This window comes from Protomyctophum bolini (assembly GCF_963924005.1).
Source record: "Protomyctophum bolini genome assembly, chromosome: 4".
Classification (NCBI taxonomy): domain Eukaryota; kingdom Metazoa; phylum Chordata; class Actinopteri; order Myctophiformes; family Myctophidae; genus Protomyctophum; species Protomyctophum bolini.
The window spans coordinates 20,259,111-20,276,974 of NC_137865.1; the positions used below are offsets into that span (position 1 = coordinate 20,259,111).

The 17,864-nt window shown below is 43.4% G+C and overlaps 1 protein-coding gene across 1 annotated transcript in view; it reads left to right on the plus strand.

The window, feature by feature from the left end:
• LOC308314850 (SITS-binding protein) overlaps positions 1–13,170 on the plus strand; it is a 34,954-nt gene extending 21,784 nt beyond the window's left edge. The window contains exons 5-10 of the mRNA XM_080762606.1: positions 2,675–2,872; positions 3,558–3,829; positions 5,080–5,216; positions 7,073–7,194; positions 12,151–12,330; positions 12,432–13,170. Of these exons, the coding sequence (XP_080618732.1) occupies positions 2,675–2,872; positions 3,558–3,829; positions 5,080–5,216; positions 7,073–7,194; positions 12,151–12,330; positions 12,432–12,605 (1,083 nt within the window). The 3' untranslated portion in view covers positions 12,606–13,170. The remainder of the gene's footprint in view (positions 1–2,674; positions 2,873–3,557; positions 3,830–5,079; positions 5,217–7,072; positions 7,195–12,150; positions 12,331–12,431) is intronic.
• Positions 13,171–17,864: the final 4,694 nt, after the last annotated feature.

The following is a 17,864-nucleotide window of genomic DNA, read 5'->3' on the forward strand; positions in this document are numbered from 1 at the left end:
GAGCTGGTTAATACTGGAGAATTGGAGATCATAGGTATAAAATTGCAGTTTATGTGGTGCTGTGTGGCGCAGTCTCCTGCACTAATTAGTGTACAGAACAAGCTAAGCGTGAAGTGCTGTGTGGAAACTTATGGCACCGTTAGACGTGCGAATGGCAACAATGATTCACTGTAAACGCAATTCCGGCTGAATTATCAGTCACTTGCTGTTAACTTTCTTTCCTTTCTACTTTCCATATTAGTATTTCAGCCACAGAACCTTGGGTTATAAATAGGTTTTCCATGTTTCTAGCCTTATTACCGAGACGCTGCGTATCCGCGCTGCAACGGGCCAACAGAGATAAAACTCCAAATGGAAAGCAGCAGCTAACTCATCAATGTGTCTGTATGTTACCGGGAAGTTTTACATTTTTAATTTTCTGTTAACGGGCAGTTTTTTTGTGTTCTCATGTGTGCATTTGTACTCGCATTTAATACACTTTTTTTTAACACTTAAACGCTATATTTATGGTGGGCAGCCAGCCATAGCTGAATGGGTACAGAGCTGCCTGGGAAGCAGAAGGTCCAAGGTTCCATTCCCAGCCATGCAATGTGTCGGAGGTGTCCCTGAGCAAGACACTTCACCCTTTACTGCGATTATGTTAGCAGAATGCTGGCTTCAGAAAAGAGTCGCTAGGGCACATGTGGTTTAAAGAGGAACAGAATAAAATGTCCAGGCCTCAACTTTGAGGCAAAACAAATGTGTATTGTCAAGAAAAAGAACATCTTAGCAATTGCATAATATGTCCTAGTTATAACCCCCCCCCCCCACCGGCCGTGACCTTCCGGGGTTAACAGAGGTATTTCTTCATGGGACGTTTTGTTATATAATCTGAAATCTCTAGCCCACCTTCAACTAAGTACTGGAGCATTATAATTTGAGTTAAATGGTCTTAACAGAGGTCATATTGTCAAGCACATGTTTTGCAAAAATATATCGGCTTTTTGAAAAACAAAGCCCCTACTTTGTCATACCATCAGTGTCATGCAAAACAGCAAACATAGCAGATCTACAAGCTCACGATGTGACACATTCACAGGTTTGTATCTCCTCCAGAATTGATAAGCTATTATTTATTCTTCACTTACAAACTGTGTTGTTTCCTTTTATTTTCACCATGTAGTCAAAATGAGTTATGGTTGTCTGGCAGGGGTGGGATGGTGTGAGTTGGACATCTGTGAAGGAAATTAGTATATAGACCAGACGACAGGTTGTAGTGGAAGAGGCTAGGTTACCAGGCTGAACGCAGTTGAAAAGGGGAGACAAGAAACACTGGCGGAACAAATCAACACACACACACACACACACACACACACACACACACACACACACACACACACACACACACACACACACACACACACACACACACACACACACACACACACACACACACACACACACACACACACACACACACACACACACACACACACACACACACACACACACACACACACACACACACACACACACACACACACACACACACACACACACACACACACACACACACACACACACACACACACACACACACACACACACTAAAATAATACAATACACAACACAAAAACCCTTTACAATAGGAGCTTTCTATTTCTCCAAAAGTGACAGGCAGGCATGTAGCATACGCAAAGTACCTCAAAGCTTGAAGTTACATCGTTTTACAACAAACACATCCCCACAACTGCGGGTCTTTCAAGCCGGCTAATGCAGTTGTCTCTCACACAAATTCACAGCACCACAGTGCACGGCGGAACCACTTCAACTGATGAACTACAATGTTTATAAGAAGAAGAATGGCACGGCGGCCAACAGTTCCAAGTACAAGCACTATTTAAGGGCATGATATAAGCTGGCTAATTTAATAACATCACATTCTTGCAGTCAGGCAGTAACAGTACTGTACTTTAGCATACCTGTTAATGTTTTTTAGGCAGCTGTTGATAATGATTTTACCTCACCTAATGCCGTGGAGATTCCATGTTTAGCGTACTTCCAAAGTGTGTACATTGTTTAAGTCACAGATGCATGTATTTCATATCGTAAATATATTAACTTTGGCTAAAAGCTTGTGTTTAATCCACATGGGTTCTTGTTTACTACTTGGTTAGACTACTGACTATCAGACCGTGGCCATTTTGCCAGCAAGGTACTAGGTGCAACTTCCCATTGTCATGGCAGCTTGGCCTTGGCTACAACCGAAACAGACTTCCTCTTCCTCTTCAAAATAAGAGCCACTTGTAATGATTAGTAAATAGCCTCCAGCCTCCTGTTTGCAAGATAAAACAGTCTAAGTCCATAATGTATTCTGACCCCTTCGTGAAAAGGCCTAGCTGTCCTGATCCCTTATCCATAGTTTATGGATAATTAGTGTGGACTTAGACTGTTATTCGTCTCAACTGCTCTGGAACAGCACCACTGCCTCTTGGTCCATTCCTTACCATTTTCAAACTTCCTACCAACTAATTATATTTCTGCAAAAAAGACACACACACATGCGCGTGCGCGCATGCACACACACACACACACACACACACACACACACACACACACACACACACACACACACGCCTAAAGCAAAAAAACTCCACATGGCATCAAATGTGATCACTGTCCTCTGTCCCTGCAGGACCATGACTACCTCAACAGCAGGAGAAGAGGGCTGTCCAACCGACAGACCAGGGACCTCCCACTTGTCAAGCTTCTTAACATTTCCGTCACCCTGTCCCCTTTCCTGGGCGTGGACACCACGCAGTTCCACACCTCCATGCTGGACGGCACCGAGGCCTACTGGCTCAGCCTCCCCTCCGGCCCCCAGGGACACCCGGTGAGAGAGCTGCCCGCACAACCCCCACCTGCTCTGGGGAACCGGGGTTGGTTTAGTAGGCCTAAAAAGCCAGTGGTTTCATTTCAAACCCCTGAAACTCTAAGAGTTACAGACTTGTTAAGGACCTAGTGAAATGAAAAATACATTTTCACACTTTTAGACCATATCCGTGGTCATCATAATTATGGCCATACCTAACAATGGATGCCAAAAACATGGGGAAATGTTTGTGTATTTTTATATCAAAAGTCCATAAAACCAAATTTTAATTACTTAATTTGAACGAAAACGTGCTCCGTGATGACGTGTAGAGGCTCACATGCATATTAATGAATCTTGATTAAATTCACCTGTTTGATATTGCTGCGTCGTCCTCCAAACACAGGTGGTTTTGATTACAGAACTACTTGAAATTAAACGGGTTGAGAATCACTGCTAGAACTGTAAAAACTTCTCTTATGGGGGTCCCTGGCATTATCACTTCAAATGGGGGTCCGCGGGCTAATTCGTGTCAATTTGGGGGTCCTTGACATGAAAAAGTTTGGGAACCACTGCGGCCTTGGGTACTATCAGAATATAGAGCTATTTAACACTTATTTCAACAAAAGAAAATCAATTATACCCTCCTAAAGCACTTACTTCCACTTTTACTTTGCACTTTACTTACTTACGTTCCCCACCCCAGGTCCCTGTGCTGAGCCAGTGGCGGGGGAGGTACTGTGTAAAGCTGAACATCAGCAACCCAGGAGCGGTGGGCTGGTTCCTAGACAGAGTGGGCGCCCTGCAGGCCCACCTGGGCATGGAGTATGTCCTCCTGGAGGGGGGCGAGGGCAACCCGCTGGAGGAGCAGGGCCCGCGAGCGCCCAGCGGCGCCCTCAGTGGAGACCACTACATTGGCCTGCTGGCAGACCTGGCCTCCCGGATTGGTGATTCTGCCATCGTGAGCGCAGGGACACGGTATGGCGATGGCCCCGCGGCGGAGATCTTAAAGCACTGGTTCTCAACGTCGGGTTCGGGGACCGCCGGTGGTCCAAATGGACACTTTTACGGCCCTGTAAAGTCAGAGAGTGTACAATGGGTTATCTCTGGGAGACCAATCTATAACTCATTGTTGTCGGGCAGAAACCTGTTATCTCCATATCTTTTTGCGTTCGTAATTGTATGCCCTACTTGATACACAAAAGCATAAAAAGTAACAAATCTACAAGCTCTCAAGCTTGTGGATCTGCTACTGTTGCTGTTTTGAATTTGAATCCTGAAAAGTAGCACTTTTCAATATAAAGTTTCCACCAGACACGACAGAGATGGTAACTCTCAGAATGACAGACCTGTAAGGGTCCATTTGGACCCTGTGGTGGTCCCTGAACCTGACGTTGAGAAACGGTGTCTTAAAGCAAACATTTGATCTTGTTTGTATGGTCATGGAAGCACACTTGTTGACGGGCGATAGTCCCTCCTATGTCCAGCGGCAGCATGTAAACTTTGTCCTAACACAAACATTAAATGCCATTCACAATGAATGGAGAATTAATCTACATTGTAGATTCTACAAGATAAGACATGGATCCACTCTGCTGCTTTGTTGTAGATTGAAACATTGTGAAACTTTTATTTAAGAGACCTCAGCCAGTACATTTAAGAGTTAATTTATTTGTGAAGTTTAAATTATCGCTCTGGATCCACCAACCATGGTGCATTCGGTTTTGTTGAGTGTGCGGTCTATATAGGGACACAATTGACCAGGGGAGGGAAGCCGGGTGGGGAGGCTGCACGCGTTGGGCGGGAGGCTCTAGTCTACGTCCTCCCGGTGGGGGCTCCTCACTGGCACTCAGTAGGATACAACAGCAGTGACAACACACAAATGTTTGTGTGTGGGGAGGAAATAGGAATACATTTTCCTAACGACTGAATTGGGGAGGGAAAAAGAGACAAAAAAATAAATGTGGGACACTGGGATTTTGGTAAGCTGGCTACTAATTGTTCTATTGATGACATGTATACCGCCAGGTGGAGCTAATTGTTCTATTGATGACATGTATACCGCCAGGTGGAGCTAATTGTTCTATTGATGACATGTATACCGCCAGGTGGAGCTAATTGTTCTATTGATGACATGTATACCGCCAGGTGGAGCTAATTGTTCTATTGATGACATGTATACCGCCAGGTGGAGCTAATTGTTCTATTGATGACATGTATACCGCCAGGTCGAGCCACAAGCCTGTGTTTGTAAGGATGAGTCCTCTCCAGTCTGACTGGAGCTCTGCGGGCCTGAAGGGCCTCATTCCATCCCTGCTGCACCACAGCCTGCTGGGATACAACTTCCTCATTCCCGATGCAGTAGGTAATACCACAGCCTATATGGACGGCTTTCTCAGTAGATAACCCATCTTTAATTATGTTATATACTTATATAGCCCAGTGGTTCCCAAACTTGTCAAGGACCCCCAAATTGACACTAATAAGCCCTGTGGACCCGGAATGTAAATTTAATTCTGAGAGTGTAGAAATGGAACTGTAACACAATGTAACATTTGTACACTCTCAGAGTTACAGACCCATAAGGGTCCATTTAGTTCCTAACTATCATTTAGCTGGGGACCCCCTAGAACTCCCTCAAGGACCCCTGGGGGTCCCCGGACCCCACTTTGGGAACCACTGATATAGCCCCTCTAGTCTGTTCAGATCACATCATTCATCATTGCTCATCATGCATTTGTTGTGAACTCTAGATGTAACCCTTTAATTCTGCCAGTCTATAACTTTCAATGGCCATGGTGAAATCAACAGCTGGTATGCATCTTTAATCAATCGATTGTGTTCTGGCTTAGATCAATGGAATTAAACCTAGTTTACGTGTGTCACAATGTCACAATGAAAATTCCCTTTTTAAGCTTTTAAATAAAAAACATGACTTTTTTTTACATATTCTTTTTAAATTAATGTTATAGTATAGTATAAGTCTTTTTAATCAGTTTTGCCATTTATTTTGGTGGCCCATTTGCAATAGGCCCCACAGCACACAAAAAGCAGCATAAAAAAGCAGATTTGTGGATCAGAGATGCGATTTAAAACAGCATTCATCATCAATCATTACAATGTGTTGCAAAAAAAGCACACCTTTGACTTTCTGGTCAGAAAGGTGAGGCTTTGGCTCAACATGCAGTGTATTCCTGTAATATTCCGGATTCCTGTAATGGCAGACGAGAGGCGGGCCAGGGCAGACCACGCATGTGAGACAACTATTTACTTTGATGTGGAGAAAACAGGGAGCTGACAGGATGGATAGATGGCCTGATAAAAACATGATACATCAGATTAGAGACTAGTGGATGTCATGCCAATGCAATTCAACCATCAGACATTGTGGGTTAGGGCAGTAGGTCAAAACCTTTTCAGGCCGCAACCCCCCGATCATATTTGACCTGGGGACCCCTCCAAAAATTATCATAATTATTTGAACTGCGGACCCCCCACCACCAACCTGACAAGCACTTGGCATTGACCCTTTGTTAAGTCCCGCCCGTGGTTGCTGTTTCTCAAAAATGCTTTCTCTCCAACTCCATCCACTACCAGAAATAACAGGTGTTTCAGTTGCTTCGTATTGATATTCATGGTTTTCAATTGTTATTTTAAACTTGGTCTCAGTAAAAAGGAACATCTTAGTGTAGGTGCAGTATAGTTACTGGGCATAAATGATGTATGTAAATATTTTAGCAAATTCCACATAAACTATGTAAATGCGGAACCAATAGTCTATAGTAATCTACAACCAACGCTTTGGGACATGTGAACTGATAGATTGGCTATTTCCACGATTTGGTCAGGTGTTTGGTGTTCGCAAATGTGAGCCCCATTTGGGGGTCACATTTTTTTTATGGGTTTATTATTATTATTATTTATTATGATTTCAAACCATTAAAAATTAAGTCTTTAATTTTAAAAACAAATGCAAAGATTTTCTCAGTAATTTCATGAAAAAAATCCAAGTATTAGTGTACAAGTATTAGTGAAAATAGACAAACGTCTAATTTCTCTTTTGGGTCTTGAGCTAAAAGGTTTGGGAACCACTGGTGTAGAGGGAAATGTTCAGTAATGCTCTCTCTCTCTCTCTCTCTCTCTCTCTCTCTCTCTCTTTCTCTCTCTCTCTCTCTCTCTCTCTCTCTCTCTCTCTCTCTCTCTCTCTCTCCCTCTCTGCAGGTGGCTCTCTATCCGGTGAGCTTGTGACAGATGAAGAGTTGTTCATTCGTTGGATGGAGATCGCAGCCTTCCTCCCAGTCATCAGTTTCCACACGCCGCCCTGGGCCTGTGGAGAGGAGCAGGTATACATTACTTACACTGGCACCATAAAACACCCGTTCACGTTCCTCACCTAAAGTCATCAACATATCGGCGATGTCGGGTGGAAACCTTGTATGTCGTCGCCCCCAAGCTCTGACCTATGGCTCTGACACAGGTTCACACACAGCTGGTCTGTGTCACTGTTTACAGAACGCATCGTACATCAGTGTGGACTGTGGACGCTTGTATCGTTATCGTTCAATATAGTTATAGTTATCGTGCTTGGTCTGAACGGCCCTCTCGATGGAATTACAACCACGCGGAGACAGATTCACAGGCTGTTGTTGTTGCGTAAGGCTGATTAAGGCGTTATAGGAACGCAATCGAAAAACAGCTCCTGCAGTGAAGAGAGAGCTCAGGTGAAGTGATGAGGGGACCCCTGCCCATTAGGTGTTCTCCTGCAGTGAAGAGAGAGCTCAGGTGAAGTGATGAGGGGACCCCTGCCCATTAGGTGTTCTCCTGCAGTGAAGAGAGAGCTCAGGTGAAGTGATGAGGGGACCCCTGCCCATTAGGTGTTCTCCTGCAGTGAAGAGAGAGCTCAGGTGAAGTGATGAGGGGACCCCTGCCCATTAGGTGTTCTCCTGCAGTGAAGAGAGAGCTCAGGTGAAGTGATGAGGGGACCCCTGCCCATTAGGTGTTCTCCGGAGGTGCCGGCGTGCCACAGAGAGGCATGTTGTGTTCACTATAACCCATTTTTGGCGAGAACCCCTTTTGGTGTTTTAAGCATTATGATATACTTTAGCTGATCTATTTTTGAAAAATCGTGAAAATGTAGTGCAATTCTTTGAATATATATTCTTTCAGAGCGAACGTTTTTAACTCACATCTTTGCTTCTGGCGGCCAATTACATACATTTTTGGGGGTCCTTGACATGAAAATGTTTTGAGAACAACTGACATGCAAACATGGATTTTTCAAGAAAACTGCCAGGATTTAGAGGGCATTTGTAGAATGGTCCACAGGTCTACATGGGATAAGGTAAGAGGCTGTTTATTGACAGAAGAGACTGAGTGAAGAACTCCTCGAGGCTGACACTGTTTCCCACGGTCTTCACACAGCCAGCCAGTGTGTGCCTGAAGGGCGCTGCATGTCCTCAGGTGGGCCTGATACTCAAACCCTGGCCTGTCCCTCCTCCTCCGCTGGGAGTATTAGAGCTATAGAGCTCTGGAGGACATCAGGAACGCATCACGTACTTTAGAACAGTGGTTCTCAACCTATGTGGGTCGGGGGGGGGGGCTCCCCAGATGACCATTTATTAAGGACTTTCAAGAGCCTTTTAATACCTCAAAAAAATAAAAATAAACATTACCAAAAGTAATCAACAAACTGTACTATAAAAACTGGTGAAACATTGGTCAAATTGACAAATAATATAAGAAAGAGTGGGGAAAAAGTATTTTGTGGAAAAGTTAATTGTGAATATAGCAGATCTACAAGCGCACAACACCATTGCGAGGAGTTGGGAGCTTGTAGAACGGCTGTTTTCACAATATTTGAATAAAATAAATGTAATATCTCAACTGAACTCCTACAATTCCAAGTGCTTCAAGGGTGGGGGTCCCCAGTTCAAATGTGATTATTTTGGGGGTCCCAGCCTGAAAAGGTTGAGATTGAGAACCACTGCTGTATAAGACCCCGTCCAGCCGCCCTGCCAGCGAGCCATCTGACCATAAGATATTGCACACACAAAACGGTCCTGATGCGGAGCGTCTGCCATGGCGTTGTGACATTGCCTGAACCAATCAAATCAACTATTCAAATATTAATGAATAAATAATAGGAGCAGAATTGTGAAAAGGAATGAAGCTACCTTAACCTAACCCTAACCTAAAAAAAAGGGAATGCCTAAACCTATAGCCTTAACCCTATCCTCAACCTCACAAAAAGCTCCTTGGGATGTCTGGTCACGTATGTTACGTGACCATGTTCAGGTTGTCCAACAGACAGGCACTCCATGGCAAAGGCACATGTTTCCCTTCTAAAGCAGCCCCCGCCTCCTCCCTCCCATCCATCCCTTCCATCCCTCAATAGGAGTGATTGCTTGGCCTCTCTCCCAACATCACCTGTGGTTAAGAGAGTTCATCTGGTCTGAATTACAGCCCCCTCCTCCCAGATTTATGACTCACTCTCATGACGGCGAGATCGAGCCACTTCAGCAGGAATGATAATGAATTTGAGGACAAATCTTGGAAAAGGACTTTATTATGGCAATTAAGATTTCCATGCGTAAGTGACAAGTGTGACAGGGAGAAGTGTGTGTGTGTGTGTGTGTGTGTGTGTGTGTGTGTGTGTGTGTGTGTGTGTGTGTGTGTGTGTGTGTGTGTGTGTGTGTGTGTGTGTGTGTGTGTGTGTGTGTATGCGTGCGTGCGTGCTTGCGTGCGTGTGTCAGTGTGTGTGTGTGTGTGTGTGTGTGTGTGTGTGTGTGTGTGTGTGTGTGTGTGTGTGTGTGTGTCAATGTGTGTTTTGGGGGGGGGGGGTGCTCAACTACTTTTTCCATTTGAACAAGAGGCAAGAGAATATTATTGGTAGTGACTTGTATTGCGTGACAAAAGGTGAAAATAAGCTGCTTTTGGACGGCTATGCATTAGACAGTCAGCAGGAATGTTTTTCCATTTTCGTCTCTTGTGTGGCTTTCAACTTGTTTGACCCATTTTTGGACTGAGGCCGGAAAAAAAGACTTCTAAATCCTAACATTTTTCTGAAAAACTTATGTCCTTCTATGTCAGTGGTTCTCAACATTTTTCATGTCAAGGACCCCCAGAATTATCTCTATTGGGCCCCATCTCAAAATATGTAGTTCCAGGGACCCCCCAGAAGCAAATATTTTTGTTAAAAATGTATATTCAAAAATATATATATTCAAAGACATGCGCCACATAGGCCCACATTGTAACGATTTTTCAAAAATAGCAGATCTAGATCTGCTATTTTTCAACATAATGCGTGCATTTACTTGAGTACTGAAGTTGAGTTAATTTTTTTGAGTATCTGTACTTTACTTGAGCATTTGTATGTTTGGATATTTTGACTATCACTTCACTTCAAATACAAATATTGTACTTGAATGAATCACTTAAGCCCTATTTCAAATATCGTGAAAATAGCAGATCTACAAGCTCAGAACGTTTCTCATTATGAAAACTGTTTCTGGAAATCTTTGAATTTCTTTGGAAAATGTCTAACTTCAATACAGCAATGAAAGCAGTATTAAAAAGAAAATGTAGTTTGTAATTACTGTATTACTGAGTTCAGGTCCATGATAAACAGCTCTATTACAGTTTTGCAGTCAGTGTACAGTAATAGTGTTATCTGTGGCACCTTCTTCGCGTCCAGAATGTGCACGGCAAGTGACCCTGGCTGGGCCCAACGGGACCAAAACCCACAAAACCCATGTACTTTATGCCTGGTTTCTCAATTAGACAGAGATCCGCTCATAGTCGGGAATGGGATTCCAAACTCATTCCTACAAATGTTCACTCGTAAAAATATGTTTTTTATTTTTATAGATGCGGTCAGATTTTTGTTTTTGTCCTGGGACACTGGGAGGAAGTGACCCTTCGAGGAATGCTGAAGTAGTTTGGCCACAGGCACACAGGAGAAAGACTTGGAGAGTGTTAACCACTAACGTCAAACAATGAAGTCGTTGCAGAAACCTTGTATCTCCATATTTCAACATACCACACATGTGGCAAAGTACAAGCTCACACGTCTAGATCTTCTATTTGTGCTATTTCTTTTTTTAAATGAAATTGAAAGCGCTGAAGTCTGTCTGTGGGTTTTACAAATATTAGGCCAATGGAAAAGTATTAACAAGAGCTTGTGACAAAATAATAGCTACATTGGATCCATTGGAACAGGTTATTATTTCTATTGAAAATAGACTGCTTTGGACATACGAGATTTCCACCCGACAGCTTCAAAGTGTCTCCTCTCATTCCTGTCTGAAATTTTTGACATCTGAAACATTTTCTAAATATGAATTTAAGCACATTCTACTTGGGTCTGATTTTACTTCAGTCATGCTAGTGTTAAAAATGTCTACAGAGGCTGCCTGTCGAAGGTACAGTTCCACGATATCGGCCAGTAGAAGCAAAAAGCTGCTTCACCGTATTTCTTTGTTGGCATTTCTTTAGGCACAGCGAGCAGGCCAGCAGTGGAAGACCTTAGGGGGCGGTTTGGAACATATTTAGGCAGGCAGTCATGTAGGTAGGAATGTGCGAGACCATTGAGAGCTTTATAAACAAGTAAAATAATTTTAAAATCAATCCTAAAAACAACCGGAAGCCAATACAGTGAAGCTAAAACTGGAGTAATTAGGTTCTCTCATCTTAATTTTTTTTAAACTTTAATAACCAATGTTATTTAGTCACAAGCTCTTATAAATACTTTTCACTGGTTCAATATTAATAAAACCCATGCACCGCACACATACAAAATAATAATAATTGAAAATAGCAGAATTAGCTAATCTAGTCTAGTTTTAGTTTACTATTATCACAAGATTTTAGTCGACCAAATCTACAGCTGATTCAGTCGACAAAACTTTAACAGGTTTAGTTAAAGTTTAATGCATTTTTTTTAAATGATTGACATTATTTTTTGTATGTATTTGTTTCAGTTTCTGTGTCATTCACAATCACAAATTACTTCTCTAATCAGTACAGGTCAATGATGATTTATTTAGCTTGCATTGTATTTCAAGTTGAGCATAAATGCAACAGCTTACCTGATAAAATAACCATTATCTTTTCTGCTTGGCTTATACTATTTGTTGATAAAATATGCTAATATATATTTTCCCTCCCTGTCATATTTTGTATCATAATAGCCTAGTTTTTATTTAGTTTCCATCAAGGTAGTTAAGCATTTTCCGTTATAGTTTTTAGTGAAAGAAATTAACACCTGATTCTGTCCTCTCTCGTGGTGTTGCGTATAGGTGCTAAACCTGACACGGGTGTACATCGCTCGCCACCAGGACTTTGTGGTTCCCTTAATAGAGAGGTTTGCAGAGGAGTGGCAGGAGAAGGGACACCCAATCTACCGGCCGCTGTGGTGGCTCAGCCCTGAGGACCCTGTGACCTTCACTATAGATGACCAGTTCCTCATCGGAGACCAGGTGACTTCATGGCTTCTCCAAGTAGTGGGATGGCTTTGAGTTCAAACACGTGCAAACATCCCTGCCATCGTGAAGCTGACATGCATGTTGTTTCTCCCCAGGTCCTGGTTGCTCCAGTGTTAGAAAGCGGGGCGGTGAGGAGGGACATCTATCTACCTGACGGAGGCTTCCAGTGGCAGGACAGCGGGAACGCGCAGGTGTTTGACGGGGGCACGCTGTTAGAGGACTACCCCGTGGCCCTGGACGAGGTGGCCGTTTTCTTACGGCGGAGCTGAGTCACGTGACCTTTCATCCACAAAGCCGCCTGAACCGTCCCGTTACTGTTGGGATTCGTATTGTTCTTTTCTTTTTTAATACCCGTGCTGTTCTCAACTTGCACTTTTTCCACAAGAGAGACCATTGACCGTGTCTCAAGATGCCATCTTGAGATTAGAAGTAGAGAGATATTTTTTATACTTGCACTTTACAATTCAAAAGAATTTGTTTTTGTTTTTTTCTTTGAGACTTTTTTTTTCTTCCTTTTTTAAAAAGAAAAAGAAAATAATGTTAATCAGTTTTACCTCTTGGCTGATTTGTTTCCGGACCTTATAACTTTTGTGTGTGTGTGTGTGTGTGTGTGTGTGTGTGTGTGTGTGTGTGTGTGTGTGTGTGTGCGTGCGTGTGCGTGTGCGTGTGCGTGTGTGTGTGTGTGTGTGTGTGTGTCAGTGGTTCCCAAAGTGGGGACCCCCAGGGGTCCTTGAGGGAGTTCCAGGGGGTCCCCAGCTAAATGGACCCTTATGGGTCTGTAACTCTGAGAGTGTACAAATGGAACCAAATGCCATTTAGTTCCATTTGTACACTCTCAGAGTTAAACTATATAAATTGCCCCTCGGGGCACAGGTCTCCGCTATAAGAGGCCAATGTGGAAAGGGTGCCATTTCTTCCTACGCCTTGGATGGCAATTGGATGATTTGAGGCATTTTGTTCAAAAAATGTGGCCAATGTGAAAAGGGTGGGAAATATTCATCAGCCTAGTAGGAAGGTCTGTGAAAGATTTCACGTAAATTGCACGCTGCGTTCATGATTTGAGGCTTTTTGTTCAAAACGGGCCAATCCTGCAAACTTTGAAAGCCAATAAGGATTTAATATGAAATATCGGACATACTCTCTCCCCATGCCTTCGGCCTGGTGGAGACAATTAACATTGATTTTACAATATAAATTGGGGGTCCCAGAGATTAGAAATGCCATTAAATGGGGGGTCAGTAGTCCGTAGACGAATGCATGTCAAACTGGGAATCTCTGCTAGAGCCGTAAAATAATTATCTTATGGGGGTCCCTGGCATTATCACTTCAAATGGGGATCCGTGGGCTAATTAGTGTCAATTTGGGGGTCCTTGACATGAAAGAGTTTGGGAACCACTGCTGTATGTCACTTATGGAGAAACCTGTGTGTTTACATACTGCATTTCTACAGTCTTTAAATGTTTCATTGCTGCTGATTGCCATGATATGGGAGAACAAAGCAAGCCCCTCTTTCACTTAAACTGAATCTAGGAATCTCTCAACTAGACCAAATGAAGATTAAAAGAAGGACAAAAGACTTTTGATAAGGGCTTTTTTCTTTCTTTACAAAGGCAAATGCTTTCCAGAAAGCTCCCTCTGAAGGGGACACCTTGGTACTGTACGTTTTGCTGTACTTGAACTTATCATGCCAAAGGGCAGATGCATCATGAAATGTACCTCAAGCTCAGTTTCTCATCGCTCTACTATTCAATCGTCACCAGATATGACACCCCATCATCCTCTTAGCACTTATTCTCAAAATAGTAAAGCAACTTAGATCATCGACATACCTCGCCGCTCTATTGGATAGGTGTGAAAGACCCTTTAGTACTGTACATCCTGGGGGACTTGCTGCCTTGGTAATGTAACATTGGCTGTATGCAAGTTCATCCGTTATATTTTAACCTTTTACTAGCCTGCTGTCTTAAGTGCTTTTAATAGCCTGTTCATGTTTTTGTTTTTTTGTTTTTTTACTTGCTCTCTTTTGATAATGTGTTGATGTGCTCTTTCATGATTGCCAAAGGAAGTTCTAAAGAAAGACAGGCGTGTGACACCACAGAGGGGGCGTGTGACACCACATGTAGATTTGACACAGGGCGCTCCGCACCTCCGGAAGAATGATGCTGTTTTGTCTCAATGATCCATTGCAGGCTTCTTCAGCTTGAGACAAGGGGTTAACCACTTAACGGCCTACATGCTACTACTAGCCGATCTACTAGCTCTCAACACGCCGTGAAGTGACGTGTTTGTGGACGTGTAGATCTACTAATTAAGAAGAAACTGTGGAAATCAAACCCCTCAACCATTGGACAGTGTGCTAAATCACAGACACTTCTTCTATTGGTTCTTTCCTAGCAGAAGGTCTGAGCACACTAGTTTGCAATGGCTTGATAGAAGATCTATGTACATTAAAAACCCTCTGATTCATATAATTGTCTCACACCATGTACTGTAGACTAGAGAGAGATAACAGTGACTCCATATGTACCATGTTCCATAACCCAGATAGTTCATTCTCTTATTTAAGTCTCTTGTGTCTGTTGTACTAATTTTGGGACCCCCCCCCCCCCCCCCAAATCACTTATTCAATATGGATACTTTAATGTAGCACTAAATGATTGTATAAACGTTGATCTAATGAACTCAGGTCTACTGAAGCTTATCAAATCACCAAATGTCTTAGTGAAACACAGCATGCTGTGCTGTGGACACCTCAACGTCTTAAGCCTGATTTATACTTCCTCATACAATGGTGGCGCAGGCTGAAAATAGACTATGTAGAACCTCTTGTACAGTGGTTCTCAAAGTTGGGTCCAGGGACCCCTCAGGGTGCCTTGATGGGATTGTAATTGCACCCTTACAGGTCTGTTACTCTGAGAGTCTATTTGAACACTGAGTTATGGGGGTTCTTGAAATTTAAAAAATGTTTGAGGAACCACTGCTCTTGTACTGTAGATTGGCTATTTTCGTTCAGCATAGAATGGTGTATAAACAACGCCCATTTTCAACCTATCTTCATATAATTGGTCCTCAAATGCTCATTATAAGATGGCACCATTTCTGTAGTGACCTACAGACCTGTCTGAAGTGAGTGGTGCTGTTATTTTTGGCTGGGGACCCCCGGAAATTTGGCCATGTCTTGCGACCCCCGCCCCGCTCCCACTCCAATACAATTGACCGCTACAATAACCTTAATAATAGTGAAAATACATCATAAATAAATACTGAAACCACATATAATCATTAAGGAAAGTTTATGCATGCACTATGTGTGCTATGTGTAAACGCTTAGTTTCCATTTTCCAGCCATTTTCCGACCCCCCAAAATAATTTGGCGACACACATTGCTGTGTCGCCACACATTGCTGTGCAATGGAGTGGCTGCACCACTCAAAAAGGAGGAGAGGGCGGATATAAAATCAGGGTATTTTATTAAGGTGCCAACAAGTTTCGACTCAAACAAGTCTTCATCAGGGCAAGTAATGAAGACTATTAGTTCAGTTAGAGACTAAAGATAGTTCATTAGTGAGGACCAATTATATAAAAGAAAAGTTTGAAAATGTGTGTGCTCCTTTAATCTCTCCTAGAGCTGAATGTACAATGGACAAACTGTGATGTTGTGTAAAGAGCTTTCCTAGCCCCTTCACGCCTGTGTCCTACCCTTAAATCACAGCGACTGTCCAATAATTGGAATGTACATATTACAATGACTGTGCCATTACAATTGTTCTTCTCTCCTGTAATTCAGAGACCGTAGAATTGACAATGTTGCAATAAAGTTTACATTTTTCTTAACGGTTTCTTGTATCACGTATATTTAATGCTAATTAAAGGAAGGTCACGAATAACTTTGGGGCAGGCCCATCTAGAGTTTAAATGGACAGGTATTAGTCAAAAGGGAGACATCGAAGAAGGACGGATGGGGAAAGGATCAACATATGGAATGTCAGAAGTAGAACAGGTGGCGATCTAAGGATTTGAGGTCAGATGGATGTACGGGCTGTCAAGGCCAGAAAGTAGTTTTTTCCTGCATAACTTCCGGGTATGAGGCTAAGAAAAATAAAGAGGAAGGTGCACGGAGGTGCGGCCCGGTCTCCTGCGGGAGGTTTGCACATGCTCAGTGTAACCTTCCTGGGAGGAAGGTTTTGGCACACAGAAAAGTTGCTGACCGTAATATCCGTAAGCATGTTGACGTACGTCTCCGCTAATTCCTCTTAAACCTTTAAAAGGTATTTATAGCATCAGTGAGCGTGTGGACGGCCAGATTCTCAGGGGAATCACATTCACCACCCAAGCTCCCTAGTACTCCTTCCTCCCCTCTCTCCCATACCTTGACGCCCTTTGGCTGAGGGCCACATTAATGCCCCGAGGTCCCTGCGTCTGTAAGAGCAGCTAGACAGGTGCAATGGGAGATGCGGAGACCATATCACCCACCCTCTACTTTTACAAGCATGCTAAATCCACTACAAATCACACTTTGTTGTTATGTGGACTAGACCTGTATGTGCCTGTCAGCTATCGGCCTACTTGAGAACGATGCAACTTGGGAACCTAATAATACCCGTTGTCAACTGAACATAACATAGTACCCGTTTTAACTATCTGTCTGTGTCCCACATGGAGATCTCTGTATCTGTGACTGAAGAGGGCAAACTCAATGACTGTGAAGTGGACTGGTTAAGTAGGCTAATCAATTGTCAGGTGTGGGGTTGCCATGGCAATCAATTGGCTGAGGCAGAGGCTGGAAATTGCACAGGTGAGGAGATTTAGGCCGATTACAGTCCCACATGGAGATTTGTGTGTGTGTGTGTGTGTGTGTGTGTGTGTGTGTGTGTGTGTGTGTGTGTGTGTGTGTGTGTGTGTGTGTGTGTGTGTGTGAAGACTGCAAACTGAAAAGTGTACTTGGCAATCAATTGGGCCCACTGGCAGAGCCTGATTGGTTGAGCCTCAATTGGCTGAGGCAGAGGCTGGAAATTGCACAGGTGAAAGGAGTTGGCCTCATTAGGCCCACTGGCAGAGCCTGTCCCAGGTGAAAGGAGTTGGCCTCATTAGGCTCACTGGCAGAGCCTGACCAGAGCCTTTTGTGGTGGTTCTGAAGAACCGTGGGTCTGACCAACTCGATACCTGGCACTGCACTCCCTGTGGGGGTGTGAAACGTGTGTGTCGAATGTGAAGTCGGTGGGTCAAACGGTTCTCGAGTTACGTGCATTACAGTAGGACTAGACCTGTACGTGCCTGTCAGCCATCGACCTACTTGAGAACGATGCAACTTGGGAACCTATAATAATACCCGTTGTCAACTTGTCATAGCACCCGTTTTAACTATCTGTCTGTGTCCCACATGGAGATCTCTGCATCTGCCGGACCGGTCTGCCTGTGTCTGAAGAGTGCAAAACTTACTGTGAAAAGTGGAGTGGTTAAGTAATCAATTTGCAGGTGTGGGGTTGCCATGAAAATCAATTGGCTGAGGCAGAGGCTGCAAATTGCAC